Source organism: Rosa chinensis, chromosome 5, assembly GCF_002994745.2.
Source record: "Rosa chinensis cultivar Old Blush chromosome 5, RchiOBHm-V2, whole genome shotgun sequence".
Taxonomy (NCBI): Eukaryota; Viridiplantae; Streptophyta; class Magnoliopsida; order Rosales; family Rosaceae; genus Rosa; species Rosa chinensis.
In genome coordinates, this window is record NC_037092.1 from 27,814,740 (window position 1) to 27,829,428 (window position 14,689).

General features: G+C 38.8%; 2 protein-coding genes across 2 annotated transcripts; both read right to left on the reverse strand.

Annotated features, from left to right (window-relative positions):
* Positions 1 to 8,618: 8,618 nt before the first annotated feature.
* Positions 8,619 to 11,151, reverse strand: LOC112164562 (thioredoxin). The gene is made up of 2 exons (XM_024300790.1): positions 10,763 to 11,151; positions 8,619 to 9,160 (listed from the first exon to the last, which is right to left on the reverse strand). The coding sequence occupies exons 1-2, from the start codon at positions 11,019 to 11,021 to the stop codon at positions 8,847 to 8,849; spliced, it is 573 nt and encodes a 190-aa protein (XP_024156558.1). The 5' UTR covers positions 11,022 to 11,151; the 3' UTR covers positions 8,619 to 8,846.
* A 1,041-nt stretch (positions 11,152 to 12,192) lies between these two features.
* On the reverse strand, positions 12,193 to 14,395 carry LOC121049339 (F-box/FBD/LRR-repeat protein At1g13570-like). Its single transcript, XM_040506138.1, has 2 exons — positions 14,276 to 14,395; positions 12,193 to 13,637 (listed from the first exon to the last, which is right to left on the reverse strand). The coding sequence occupies exon 2, from the start codon at positions 13,585 to 13,587 to the stop codon at positions 12,370 to 12,372; it is 1,218 nt and encodes a 405-aa protein (XP_040362072.1). The 5' UTR covers positions 13,588 to 13,637; positions 14,276 to 14,395; the 3' UTR covers positions 12,193 to 12,369.
* Between the last annotated feature and the right edge of the window lie 294 nt (positions 14,396 to 14,689).

Below are 14,689 nucleotides of genomic sequence, written 5' to 3' on the forward strand. Positions count from 1 at the left end.
GACACAAGCATTATATGTAATGAAAATATTTGTACAAAAATAATTTCAAACAGTGTCTCTATCTAAGAAAATTATGTCTCATTACCTCTCATTACTAATAGATAACTACTTCATGTGCATGCTTGGACACGAATTTGCATCCAATTATGGAAGAAATTCTGCAAACACACATGTATAGAACATGCACGCTGCAATTTTTTTGAGGGAAAAGAAAGAAATATTCCTGTGATCAAAATATCATACCACCGTATAAGTTTGAAGACCACCCCATTACATTCGTTGCTCAAATAATGCACAGATTGCACAGATAGTCAAGCTAACATCGAAATGCAAAAAACTAAAATTCAAAAAGAGAATGCAAAAGAACTAAAATCGGGAAGGAAAATGCAAAGAAAAACAACTAACAACTAAATTTATTCCCACACAATCTTAATTCTCCGCATCTACCTTGACTAGCTTGGGGCCTAATAACTCTCTTGGTGTACCCCTCCACTAGACATTGCAGTGAACAACCTCAAATTAGGATTGTGTTGAGTCTAGCCCACAACAGACTCGTTAAAGGACTCATCTCCAAATCCAACCCAAGCCAGAGAGAGGAGGGAAAGTGAGCTTAAACCAAAAGGCCCATCCCACTCCCACTTCTCTCATCCTTGCACCTGGACTAGTCTTTGCAGGAACCCTAGCGAGACCACCAGAGTTGTTGCAGCCACCAATTTAGTTTGGCGGTTTCACCAGGCGCAAAAACACAACGGTTATCCCGCCCACCAAAAGCTTGTGCTTCTGCTTACACTACAGCCGCCCAAGTTTGATCATGAGCCAATCGCCTCCTTTAGCAACCCAAGAAAACGCTGTGTTCCTGCTCCCTGACCAAGGATTGACACCACACCAAGTACCTTAATGAGCAAAGCCGCCTTTGCAAAGTCATCGCCACTCTGTCACCAAAACTCAAAAAGAGATCATTAGCCGGTGCGAAAAACCATCGTAGGATTCGCACCTGGCCAATCAGAGCATGGAGTGCTCTGTCCTCTTACAAATACATGACATCAATGGATGCCGCCTACATGGTCGGGCAGAAGACAAAGTTGTCACCGCCACCTACACGAAACCTAGGGTTTCCATCACCAGCCAAGCCTTTTGACCGATAATATTGGCTTTGGTGGTGTGAAACTCATCCCTTATTCATAGCAAATTAGCAAAACATGCACGCTGTAATTGTATCCACATTTTAGTAATCAAACATTCTTTTAACCTTTGATTTAGATCTAATGGTACCAAATTAACTGATTAAAAAAATATTATTCGCAAAAAGAAGCACTAAGAATCTTCCACTTACAAAGTAAGCACTAATGTGACTACATCAAATAATACTGAATATTCTTAGTCTAATCTAAATAAATCAAACAAAATATTACACTACATGCATCACTCTAACGTCGGAAGATATATGTATGTATGTATTTTTTCTATATTTTACTATGAATCTAACAATGCAATATGGTGCCATGTAGACCTTAATCCATTTATTTCATGCTAGCTATATCATGAGTTCATGACTATATGACCATATGCTAAATAAATTATAGCACTTAAGAAATGTTGGTAATGTAATCACATTGAATAATGCTCTTAAGAGAGATAATACAAACCTAACCGCTTAGCTTTATAACCCCCATATCTATTTATGATTCAAAACTTTAGTGGGATCATGATACCATATCCTCTTTCTGAATTTGGTGAAGATTTGCATCATTAGAGTGTGACAGGGAAGACAACAAGTAGGCAGTGGCGGAGGGAGGAATATATATGTATGGGAGTCAAAAAATTTAACCAAACACCAAAAGACCATTGATGAACCAAAATACATCCCCTGTAGAACATGAATGCATAATACTGATGATAGAACATCAAGTCATCAATTCACATTGTTCTCAATAAGTCTATAGGAAATACACAAGAACAGAGCCACAGAGGAGAAGAAAAACAGTAAAAAAGAAACAAACAAATTAATCAACTTGAGTGCTGGCTTTGGTAGTTGAGTTTGATCAACAAAGAGATATTGATATCTGGGATTTGAGAAATGAAGTCATCGCAGCAACTAGGAAGCCAACAATATCAGTTTATTGACTTTGAGTGCAGAGTGCTGGCTTTGGTAGTTGAGTTTGAATATATATATGTGCTGAATGGGGTTGCACAAGAAGCTTCATGCTCCCCTTTTTCTTGTTTTTGCTGTTGGTTTGTGGGAGTTGTGTGTTGTGGGTCTACTGATATGTTTAGACGGTTTGGACTATCATATTTGTGGGCTTTGAATTATGCCATTGAGGGAACACCGAACACAATATGTATACATATATCATATATGATGTTTATATTTGGTCAGTTGATGGGGGCAAATTGTATCCTTATGAGCCATGTGTCATAATCTCAATGGGGCAGTAGCCCCCACTCGTCCTGAACTGCCTCCGCCAGTGCAAGTAGGGGCAGGGGTTGGAATGTCGTATTCAAACTATATATATATGTAAAATTTATTTGTTCACATGGGTCTTGATTCTAAGTTTTGTTTAAAAAGGACGAACATTTAAGTTCTTAGAGGAGGACTCCAAGGAGCCAAAAGTTTTAAACAATGAAGATATCAATGAAACTTTAGCGGCTTTTAAAGCATATGAATTCACATTCACATTAAAAGTTCAGCAATCACGTTCTTCTGCATCATATTATATTTAAATTAATTTCTTGCTTGAAGTCATATATATTAGAACTATTTTGTCGCAAAGAATGATATTGGGTTCTTACTTCAAGGTAAAGGAATCATGAAATTCACACAACTGTAATAGTTATAAACAACAAAAGAAAACCAATAATAAACAGATTAGCATAGTGGAAAAGCTGGTTTAATTGTCTTATAGCTTTACATTAGCGTTATCTTTTCAATATATCACCGTTATTGTAAAGCAAATAGAGTAGCCATTGGAGCACTCTTATTAGTTGGTGTATGTTAAAATACATAGAATTGGTTAAGTTTGGCATTATTTGAGAAGTTCTCTCGATGCTTATTATCATTATTATTTTTTAATAGGGTTTGGAACCCAGCCTAACTGGGAGGCTCACCCCACGCCCGGTTTCATTTTTTTTTTTAAAGCGCACCCGGTTTCATTCATTAAAGGTAAATTAGGCATCAGGGGGGACATAAAACCTGAACCCCTAGTTGCTAGTTGGTGCATTGTAATATGGGGTTTAGGCATCATAATAAAAAATAATTATAAAAAAAACACTCATATATCAAGGGGAGTGAAATTCACACTCCCATTTGATTTTTTTATTTTTTTATATATAATATTTCATGTCTTAGTCTTATTTGCGTTTTCAAATTACCCTTCATCTCTCAATCAAAATCAAACTGTTATATTGCCCTTCGATTATCTTTGGTGAGCCTAGGCTGTGGCAAGTGGTCAAATAAGTTTGTGTAAAACTGTAAACCAATGTAGTGATTTGTTTATATTACATCTGAATTTACAGATTAGGGTTTAGGGTTTCAGTTCTAGACGTGGAAGATAAAGAGGATGGTAATTAGTAGAAGAGTGCTTTGGTGAAATGAGCACAAGGGGAGTGTAGACCAAATGGTTAACAGTACTCTGTTGCACTATTAGAGCATCTCCAACAATGGAGTTAAAAACCAAAGTCATTTGCAAAATTTGACTCCTCTAGTGTCATCATTTGAATAGAAGTTGATTGTTATTCAAATAATCAACAGCCAATTGGCCATAGCTTACAAAGCTTACATAAGAAAAACCGGCAAGAAAATCCGGTAAAACCTATCCAAGCTACAACAAACTAATTAACATCATTGGGAAGCTCACAATTAAGCAAGCCTACCCAAGAGTGACAAAGCTTCGCCTCCTACGGAAAGAAATTTCAACTAGCCCTCCCTTGCCAATCAGGCAATTGTGGTACAAGAAAGAAACTAGAAACGTCATAGAAGACTCATAGAAACTAAGACACCCTTAAAGAGGCTTAAACCCAAGCTAGAACGATCAAACAATAAGCAGCTCCTTCCTATTCGAGTTGGAGCATAAATCCACACCGACATCATTACCTTCCACTTTCTTTGGAGATTGTAACTGCTTAGCTTGGCGTCCAGGTGGACGACCCTTCTTCTTTGGAGCTAATCCCATCGAAATTGGAACCTCCACTAGTTCACCCAGTTGGAATTCCGGAGGGATAACTACCAGACTAGGTTTAAAAACCTTTTTTCTCACACCCAAGCCCAAGTTTGGACTTCTTCCAGCAGTAGCAGAAGGCCCTGCAGACTTGGACCCAGTCAAACTTTGCTCCCCTGGCCCAACAGACCCAATCAAGCCCCCAGTCAAACCTGCGGTCAACCCTAATTCAAAGTTAGGGTTTCTCGCCGGTTTTTCCGGAGCAGCCAGCCCAGATGCAGCGTCTGCAACCTCCAACTCCGAGCCACCCACCTTCACCACCTGCTCACCAGTCGCCTCCGCCACCAAACCCAGAGCCTCTGACACCAGAGAAAACACCTCCGGCCCCACGACAGCAGCCACCGGAGAATCCTGCGGTCCGGACACCGAGCCCAGGCCCTCCCTATTCAATACCTCATCGCCCGGCATCACCAGCCCGAGCGCCTCTGCAGCCAACCTTTCGTCACACGGACCTCCCCCATGGCCAAAAAGACCACAAGCCACACACAACCCATGGCATTTTTCATATTGCAACTCCACCATCACCGAAACAACCGATGAAAAGTCAAACCTCCGTCGCGCCCAAATCCTCCGGCGAACATCATGAATCACACATATCCTCTAGACATGATCATTTCTCTGCACCGCCCCCTGATCAACTCGAACAAAGTCCCCCAGTGCTCGTACGATTAGGGTTAGGGCTTTCTCATTCCGCATCACTATTCGCAACCCTTTCACAGCCACCCACACCTCAAGGAGATGCAGCGGCGCCGCTTCTAGGTCAAAAACTCCGTCGTAATCCGCCAGCAATAGCATGGAGTTGTTATAGAACCAAGGACCCCCTGAGAGAACCCGATTCTTCACCTCCATCTCCTTAAATTGGAAGACAAAGATGTCCTCCTCCTCCTGCCGGATCAAAACCCTCTCCTTCAATCCCTAAACATTGGAGATCGCCGCCGAAAAAGACGAAAGCACCACCGCCTTCTTGGACAGAAGTCGGCCACAGAGATAGAAAAAAGAATCATGGATATATAGCATCCTCTCCACCAAGCAGGCTCACCACGGCCTCTTCAAACAATACTGACGGAGCCACCACCGCCATCTTCTTACCGAACTCGATCAATTGGATGGCTCCCTCTAGTGTCATCATTATTTATTCATATTTTGCATCTCCAACCATCTTTAGTCAAAAGTCAAAGTCATTTCATAAATTAATCATTTTAGACAATTATTTAACTAATGGGTTGCTCATTTGTAGGACTCAATTTAAGGGACAAAACGGGACGAATCAATTTGGGCAGTTGGATTTTCAGTGATAAATCCTACAGATCTAATAAAAACACAATTTCATTCCAATTCTCATATGTTCATCTTCTTCCCTCATCCCACCATTTCAGAGACTTTGCAACCCAGCTCTATTCATCTTCTTCTTTCCGCATCTCATCATCCAATTTTTTAAGAGCCTCACATGTTATTCTTTCCTCATCTTCCATAGGACTGGTGTAATTTGAATTCAGCAACATGTAAACTAAATCCAACAAAAATAGAAAAATAAAATATCTGATCTCGAGAGAAAATCAATCACAATATAAGAAAAAGAAGAACCTATCCTACAAACAAGCATAGGGGTGCTTTTTATATCCGTTGATATGAGAAATTAATTTGAAGTAGACCAATCCCATGAAAATAAAAGAGCAGAGCGTAGATGTGTTTTAAGAGCAGATAGCATGGTTTAGAGAGATATGTTTGAGAGGAGAACAAGATGAACAGATTTGGGTTTAGATAGATATGAGAGGAGAAGAAGATGAACATATTTGGCTATGTGGCTTAGAAAGGTGAGAGGTGAGAGGTGAGAGGAGAAGAAGAACAGATTTGCAGGAGTTGGATAAGAAATGGGATGAAATGCTGCTGCCATTAGATCCGCAGGATTTATTCATTTAAGATCCAACAGCTGAGACTGATTTGTCCCGTTTTGTCCCTTAAAATGTGTCCCGCAGGTGAGCAACCTTGTATTTAACTACAATCTGAGTTTATATATCATACATAATTATTTTATATAATATATCATCATTAATTGAATTTTTAATTTTTTTATATTTATTTTTAGGAATCTATAAATTCGTGCCACGTGTCAATAAAGCAACATTTTTATGATTTTTTAGAAAATTTTCTTGTATTTTTAAAGGTTTTTTAGGTTTAAAACACAATTACTTTATTATTAACTGTTGATATTAATTCATGTCATTTTCTCCTATTTCAGATTGTAAATATATATTTACTTTTTTATTTTTAGAATGAATTAATCTGGGCATTTCATTTTAAATTGAATTAAAATGAGTGAATCGAGGCCGTTGATTTTATAACTGTTGATAGCCCACATGTAAGTGGACGCTGGGGCCCACGTCTGTTTCCCACCGAAGCCAATATCGCTTTCGTTCTAGAATCTTTAGCTAATTTGACTAGGCTTTTGGCTTTTGAGTCAAAATGACTACATGTTGCATATTGTTGGAGATGGTGGATTTTGATTGGGGGAGCCATTTTGGCTTTTGACTCCATAGTTCGAGTTGCTCTTAGGTAGAAAGTAGAATCATGTGTGCGGTAGCAGAAAACCGCTCAAACCAACACTCTGAGGAGGAACATCAGTGACGGCCGCGTTCGTATTGGTGGTTGAAGAACAGTGAAAATGTTTAACGCATCGGTACCCGAAATTGGATCTAGAATAGGAAGGGGAATAGATTTTGCAGGAGAGCTTGGGGTAATTAAAGGAATTGAGCAAATACGAAAAGCAAACAAAGAGAGCACAAAGATAACAGAAAGGAAAGGACAATATGGAAAAAAGAATAATAAGTCTTCAATTGGATGAAACCACTCATAAAGGGCGGATGAAACCGTCGACTATCAAGGCGGAAGAAAACCCGGAGCAATGGTTTCGGTTCGCTCCCTTTTTAAACCAGCTAGGTTTGAGTGGTGTTGTCTTTACATATCTTTGATGAACTCATTGTGAATAAGTTACTTCAATCTCATAGGTATTTCCAACACATAAGCCAACATCAATTCATAAATTTGTTTGGAAGAACTCATCCCAAATTCTGGCAGGCATAAGAAAAAATATTAGACCAATAACAAATTGGTGACCACCATTCGCCAAAATTCTGACAAAACATCCACCTTTTCAAATATTTCTAGATAGAAGAAAGAGCAAGGCTTGGTGGGACAGCAGCAATTAGATCAAAACTTGTTTGATATTGAATCCAAAAATGAGTCCTTCCAAATGTTAGTGGATCTTATAAGGTGTGAATTAGTTCAAATAATGAAGCTTAAGAAATAAAAGGAAAAAGTACAAAACTAAAACCTACAGATTGCTGTCATCTTCATCCCTGTTATTATATACTGCAAAAGGACGAATTCATCATATTGATTGAATCCTCCAGAAGGAAGATCACACATAACTAGAGGAATCTGCATGCAGACACACAGAACAGATTGCTTGCATACTTGACATTGAAGAAACATAGAGAGTCTGGAAATTTTGTCTCTGGGGAAAAGGAGCTGGTGAAGATGGGCCACAAGACTCGTTAAACTTGTCCTTGTTTGAATAGCCAGAAACCATATGGCAAAGGAAATCACCTTGATACTGAAAGTGCCAAGAAACCATTTTTAAGGAAACCCCCCATTTCAGAACTAACTTTGCCTAAACAGCTAAAAGCCTAAAACCTACGTGGTTATGAGGGTGATATGTTTATGTAGTGGGGCAAAACTATTTAATTCAATGGATGCAAATTGCAAAGATCTAGCCCAGGGAATACTGTAATTTAGAATTATATGCAAAATTTTATGCATTGAACATGAATTGGTATGCGATGTTCATGGAGTTCTTTTGAAGAGAACTTTTTAAGTAGTATGTATTGGATGTGTGATCTTGATCGAGAAAGAGAGCATTACTATACATTTATAAAGTAGGAACTGCAGAGAATAAGCTACTAAAAGTTGGATTTTGAATATGAAAATTTAATTACATGACTAACGAGCCAAATTTGCCTACTCTTTGCATGATGAAAATTCTTTGAGGTGATTCTATTCCAGTTTATATTCGCTCAGGCATCTTGCAATGACAATGAGCTCAGCATTAGAAAAGGTGATGACTACAAGGCTAGTTTCCCTGATGTAGCAACAATTTACCAAGTAAAAACTCCCTAAAGGCCTCTAAAGGGGTTGGAAACAATTTTCATGACTTTCTAGAACTATGCTTCTGTCCTTTGAACCCACCCCATGGAATTACCTTATGAAGAGCATCACTTTACTACTTATAGATTCCATGCAATTCTACATGCATAGTTCTACCGCAATGCACTATGATCTTCAATCAGAACATAAAGAAACACATCATACGGATAGTATGCCAAAAATATTCAAAAGTACACCAACTGCAGTTTTAAAAGGGATATTCAGATGGATAAATATATAATGTTACTAGCATTCTCTGAAAATGGAAAATAGATACAGATTCTTCCAAATAACTATACAGCAGAGGAGGTCAGTTTATTTTGAGAGACAAGTATCTAAACTCTGAGAGAAGGCGCAGAATCTAAAAGGAGAAGAAACAGATACAAGACACAACTTAGCTCCAGAAAAGACATTCATTACTTACCACTTCTACAAGAACTTTTCTATGCTGGTGGTTAATGTGGATTTGGGAACAGCCCCAATAACTGCATCTTTTTTCTCACCATCCTTGAATAAGATGACAGTGGGGATGCTTCGGATCCCATATCGGGTTGCAACTGAAGCACTCTCATCGGTGTTTACTTTGTAACACTTGAGCTTCCCAGCATATTGCTTTGCCAGTTCATCAATTATAGGGTGGATCATACGACATGGACCACACCATGGGGCCCAGAATTCAACCAAAACAGGTAATTCAGCATCAAGGACAAGTGACTGCCATGTTGCATCAGAAACAGCAGGCACTGTAATTTTTAAGAGCAGAAAACTATCATAAAGAAATTATGGTAGTACTAAAAGCAGTTGATAATATGTGTAAATCATTTCTATTGAAAACAGTTACCCCAATAAGTACAATATATGGCAAATTTTTCCTATCAAGTTCACAATGTTCTAATCAAAAGACTTTACAATATTTCCAATGCTTCACTTCTTACATAACAAACCCCAACATGTACAATATATGAATTCTACACCAAAAACTTCCTATCAAGTTCACAATGTTCTAATCAAAAGACTTTACAATATTTCTAATGCTTCACTTCTTACATAAAAGACACATCTGTTGGCCATAACGAATAGACTTAACGTCTTAACCCTGATGAAAGTCTGTACTTTATTTTAGTCTAATAAAGTAACTGGCATTTGGATAGCCAAATTGCATTACAACAACAGATTCCTATATAACGTGGCCCTGAATCTGCAATTCTACCATAAAGAAACTTCCTAAAACTCTGAAGATACTATGCGCCATAAGCATAGTTTCAAAATAATATTTAAACATACACAAGCTCAAAACATTCACTTGCTCCCTCTTCCCTAAAGATTTAAACATCCTTTTATTATTTTCTTTACCAACCAAATTACCACAAACACGGTCATCCTATTAGACCTTTCCCATCGCCCAACTTTCTTTCCCAAATAAACTAGTACCTTTTGCAAACTAATGCAGTACATGTTTCAAAGTAACTTTGGTTCCATATGGTGAACAACTCGAGAGTTATGCACTTGAGCCAGAGATATCCCTGCATTTATTATTTGCTTCAATCTTCAATAATAGGTCACCGCCTCAACATAATTTTATCAAAATCTTTCCTGAACCTCTTACTATTTAACTTTGCATTATTAGGCCCTCCAGCATCAATAAGCCCTTGATAGTGTCACTGCTAGCTTGCCTTTAGCCCATCAAGAAGTAGGTCCATTTCGCACTCATGATGGATTCAAACAAAGAACTACAAGAAACCAGAACCAGAATTCAATTCACTGAGATAGCTCTTAACTAAGACCTTAAAGCCCATTCCATGCTTCTCTGCTGGGCAAATCCTCAGTTCTTACTTCCTGCTATCTTCTCTTTATTCATAAACTCAAACTTCTGTGAATCCAACCACGATTTTAAGAAAGTTCCAAAACCGATACCTTTCATCGGTTTCATAAGGTCACCAACACTTCTTATCATTTCTTCAATATCCAACCAATAGTTTTCTCATCGAATCCTTTCATTTAATTCTCAAACTTCCTAAGAACATCACCAATTACACCAACTTAATAGTTCTATTCTGAGAATTGTATTTACTCATCTTCTCAACTAAGACAAAGCCACTTTCTTGGCTACAAGTTCGAAAAAACTTCACTCTACACAGTAAACCATTTCACTCTATCACCTCATAACGATACGAAACATCCATAACAAATTCAAATCAATACCAAACACAAAGCCGTGAAATAAAACAATCAAAAACATAAAACGAGTCGATCATACAAGTTCCAAGTCTGTTCTACTTTATATGTAAAAAGAATCCAAACACTTGCACAAACGGCAGAACAGAAGTTGAAGAGACGAAACTGACCTCCGACGGCGGTGTCCTGAGCCTCGCAGAGAACGAGACCACGCCGGCGACGAGGAGCGAGTCCGGAAGCGGGACCGTAGCTGAGAGATCCGACAGAGCGAGTAGTCTGAAGAGCGGAGCTGACCTTGAGGCCGGAGTAGTGAGGCAATCCACGGCGGCCGGTGAGGGAAGAAACCGAGGAGGCGGCGATCGGAGAGAGAGGAGGTGAAGGCAGAGCGGAGGAGCGAGGAATGACGATGGATTCAAGGACGGTGGCCATTTCCGCAGGGGATCAGAGCTCCAGAGAGAGAGAGAGAGAGATGTGGATAGGCAGAGAGAGGGAGAGTTTGGCTGGTAGCGTTTTCAGGGGAAGATGACGGATGGCCCAGAGTGTGTTGAGTGGGGGAGGCGAGCATTAGATGAGGATCCACTTGCCAAACAAAAACGGAAAAAAAAAAAAGTGAGCATACGAGGCTGGAATGACGACTTTGACCTCTTCCCTATTTTTGTGGTTAACTCACCGATTGATTGGATTCCAACATCTGAGCGATAAGAAAAAAAATACAAAAAATTGAAGACGGAGCTAACCAATGAGAAACACCATTTTTGTGTGCGCGCTTTTCCCGGCCACTAAAGGATGAGAAACATCATTGATGAATTGAATTCTAGTGACGACGTTAGTTGGTGAATTGAATTGAGCCGCATAAAATAGATTTAAAATAGAAAATTTTAGTCGCCAAAAAATTCCTGTAAAGGGCATTGATGACTTTTTAGCCTATCAAATGTCATTCTCAATTTCTCATCCGTTTTAGCTTTCGAAAACCCTTTTCAAAATGGGATGATGCCACACGCAAAGTCTCAATTATGCATTCCTTCTTACTAGGTGGGTCTCCTTTTCCATAACTCACCAGGAACATGATCACGTGTAAGCCTGTATTTTTAACACTAATTTCAACAATCAAATCAAAATTTAAACGATTTCAACTATATATAAAAGAAAAACGCTAGTGATCGATCTTTCTATTCTTTTTTGGTTGGAGGGCTTTCAAATTTGGGACCTGAACAATCAGTTGATAACGAAGACTAGGGAGCTATCAAGAGTGAATACCAGCATCCTCAAATACTGATGAACCACAATCAGTAACACAATGTTGATCAGCTTAATTGAACCTTGAGAAGCACGCCACACCCAAGACCTTAACTACATGCATGATCATTCCCAAGTCTCAGTAAAAGCACTACTTATTCATGGTGGATCGAACAATTTTAGCTAATGTATGGTCAAGTCGTCTTTATTAAGTGGTCTTGTGCTTGTTTGCTATGCTTATAATGTGTTTTGGGTATTCTGAGTCCCCAAGAACATTATCATAATTAATCCCGTCTGTATTTACCACAAACTTAAACAATCTTTGGCAAAAAGTGTATACTAAAAGCATTAATAAGAACAAATAGGAAGAGTGAGAAAGATAAACTGGAATATAAAGGTGCTAGTACATAGAGAAAAGAAGAGTTTCTAGATAATTGGATAGGTACTGCCGGTGGAAAACATGCAGACATATTCATCAAGGACTTCAACAACCCTACATTTCGGCAAGCAAGTCCTGTCAGCAGCCGAAATCAATGATCAATCATTGGTCCTGGAAGATTGTCTTCGCATGCACTGAGGCACGCCTAGACCGGAGCAACTTCTTTTCTAGTTTCGACGACTCAACACCAGGAACAGGCTGAACAGTCATCCTCTCGAGCACAGGTGAATTGAAAAGCAGATATCTGATGAAATCTAATTCAGCTTTGACATCTCTGATGTCGTTTACGAACACATATTGCAGTTGGTTGAATGAACATCTCCTGTTGTCATCTAACCAAGAATTCCCTTTTCCAACATCCTCTTGCCCTGGGAAGACCTGAACATTTAGTTCTTGCAGAGCTGGGCAACTTCTAAAAAGGCAAAGAGCAGTTAAACTCTCCTCCAAACTAGTTAAGCTTAGAGTTATATGAAGACAGGTCAGATACAGACATGGTCTGGGCAGTTTTACTGGAAAAGCACCAATAGCCAGATACATTAAAGAGCAACAGTAGAAATCGAGCCTCTGAACCTGAGGCAGGCAACTTAGAATCTTGACCAAATTGCTCGAACTGTCAGAAACCCGTCTTTGGGAAACATAGAATTCAAAATCTTCCAAACCAATGGAGACATCAACAAGATTTGAGGTATTCACCAGAAGAACATCCTTAAAAGAACCTCTAGCATCAAGAAATTTGAGATTAGGTGCATCAATCATGAGATGACTGAAACTGTCACAGTACACCAAAGTTAAACTCTCAAGCAAAGGACAGCAACTAATCAGGTGTTCGAACACATCTTGGGCAAAGATAACATTCTCAAAGTAAAAGCTCTTCAAACTCCTGAACCCTTTGAAAGTGGATGGAGGCTGTAGCAAACAGCGGGATAGCTCTAAACTAATTATATCTTGACAAGAAAACAAACATGAAGGAATCTTGTATCGCTTCTGCTGATGGTGAAGTATGAACTCTTTGATAGAGTTTCTTGATAGATGAAGAATCCATCGATCAATGTCTTTACTAGCTAAATGAGCTCGAAAAAGCTTGAACTTGTGTATGGGGCCAATGTGAGCTAAAAGTACATGATCAACAATGTCCGCAAATGTAGTATCATTGTGAGCTGAGCGACACTGATAATCGAACACAAGATGTTGAAGCATTGCTGCTTTGTACCTCCACTGGCTTGATAGAACACTTGTCCTCGCTGCGTCCTTCATTGGCAAGCATGACAATATTATTTCTATGATGCCAGTTGGTAAGTTGCTAATTCTATCCAACTCCATCTCTATATCCAATTGGAATCGGGCGGTGCTTTTTGCTCTATATCACGTCCCTGTTGTTAACACGGACAATGCATTAACATATCACTACAACCATTAACCAAACCAAAATTAGGAATATCACTATACTATCCATTTAACGCAATAACAGGAGCCAATGAGCGTTGGTAAGCAACAGAGTGAGAATCCCATTATCTTATGGGCTTAAATCTAACTGACGAGTGCAGAAAGCATTATGGATTCATGACCAATAAAATTATGCATCTGTTTTCTCTACGGACACATTATGCATCTGTTTTCTCTACAAAACTAGCTCAATTTCTATTCCAACCATCACCATTTAATTTCTTTATTTGGAAATCAACACAATCATGCGTGAAAATACATATTTTAACTACGCACTTTTGGACCCCATTTCGTGACCTACCAATAATACATTGATGCAAATCGTGCAATCAATTTTGAAGATCTGAAGGTGGGTTTTGAAGTTTTATAAAAACCCATCATCATCAATGAATCAATAGACCAAGTAATACTAACAGACGAACACAGAGAAGCGATCCAAAATATGGACTACTCAAAAACAAAAAAACAAACAACAGCAATGAATAGAGTACGTTAAGCCAAAACAAGAAATTCAGTGTCACAATTCAGTGAAAATATTTGAATAAGATTTCAAGCAAGAACATACCTCAAAGAGAGAGAGAGAGAGAGAGAGAGAGGGGTTTTGTGGTTCAGTCGTGATTCGTGAAGAAGGGGTTGGAAATGAATTGAATGATCGAATTGATGTTGAATACTCAAACTCTAGCACAAGAAACTACAATATCTGGAAGAATAGTCTTATTGAATTCAAAGCAAATTGTTGGCTTATGAAGCCTTACAAGGGAAACTGATCGAAAATGCGAGTAACAACCCACGTTAAACACTAACTAAAAACGTGGAATATGGTTGAGGAAAGATTCAAACCTACAGCACTACCCTAATTAATAGGGATAATTAACAAAGCAATATCTCAAACAAACCCTAACGACTTAAGAAGCAAACCCTAGCTGCTCCAACAATTGATGTAGAGGGTTTTAACGTAACTTAAACCCCACGTACGGTT

Coding starts and splice junctions, on each gene's coding strand:
- LOC112164562 (XM_024300790.1), bottom strand. CDS start 11,021: ATGGCCACCGTCCTTGAATCCATCGTCATTCCTCGCTCCTCCGCTCTG. Junction 9,161..10,762: donor TCAGGACACCGCCGTCGGAG/GTCAGTTTCGTC, acceptor TAAAAATTACAG/TGCCTGCTGTTTCTGATGCA.
- LOC121049339 (XM_040506138.1), bottom strand. CDS start 13,587: ATGGAGTTGGATAGAATTAGCAACTTACCAACTGGCATCATAGAAATA.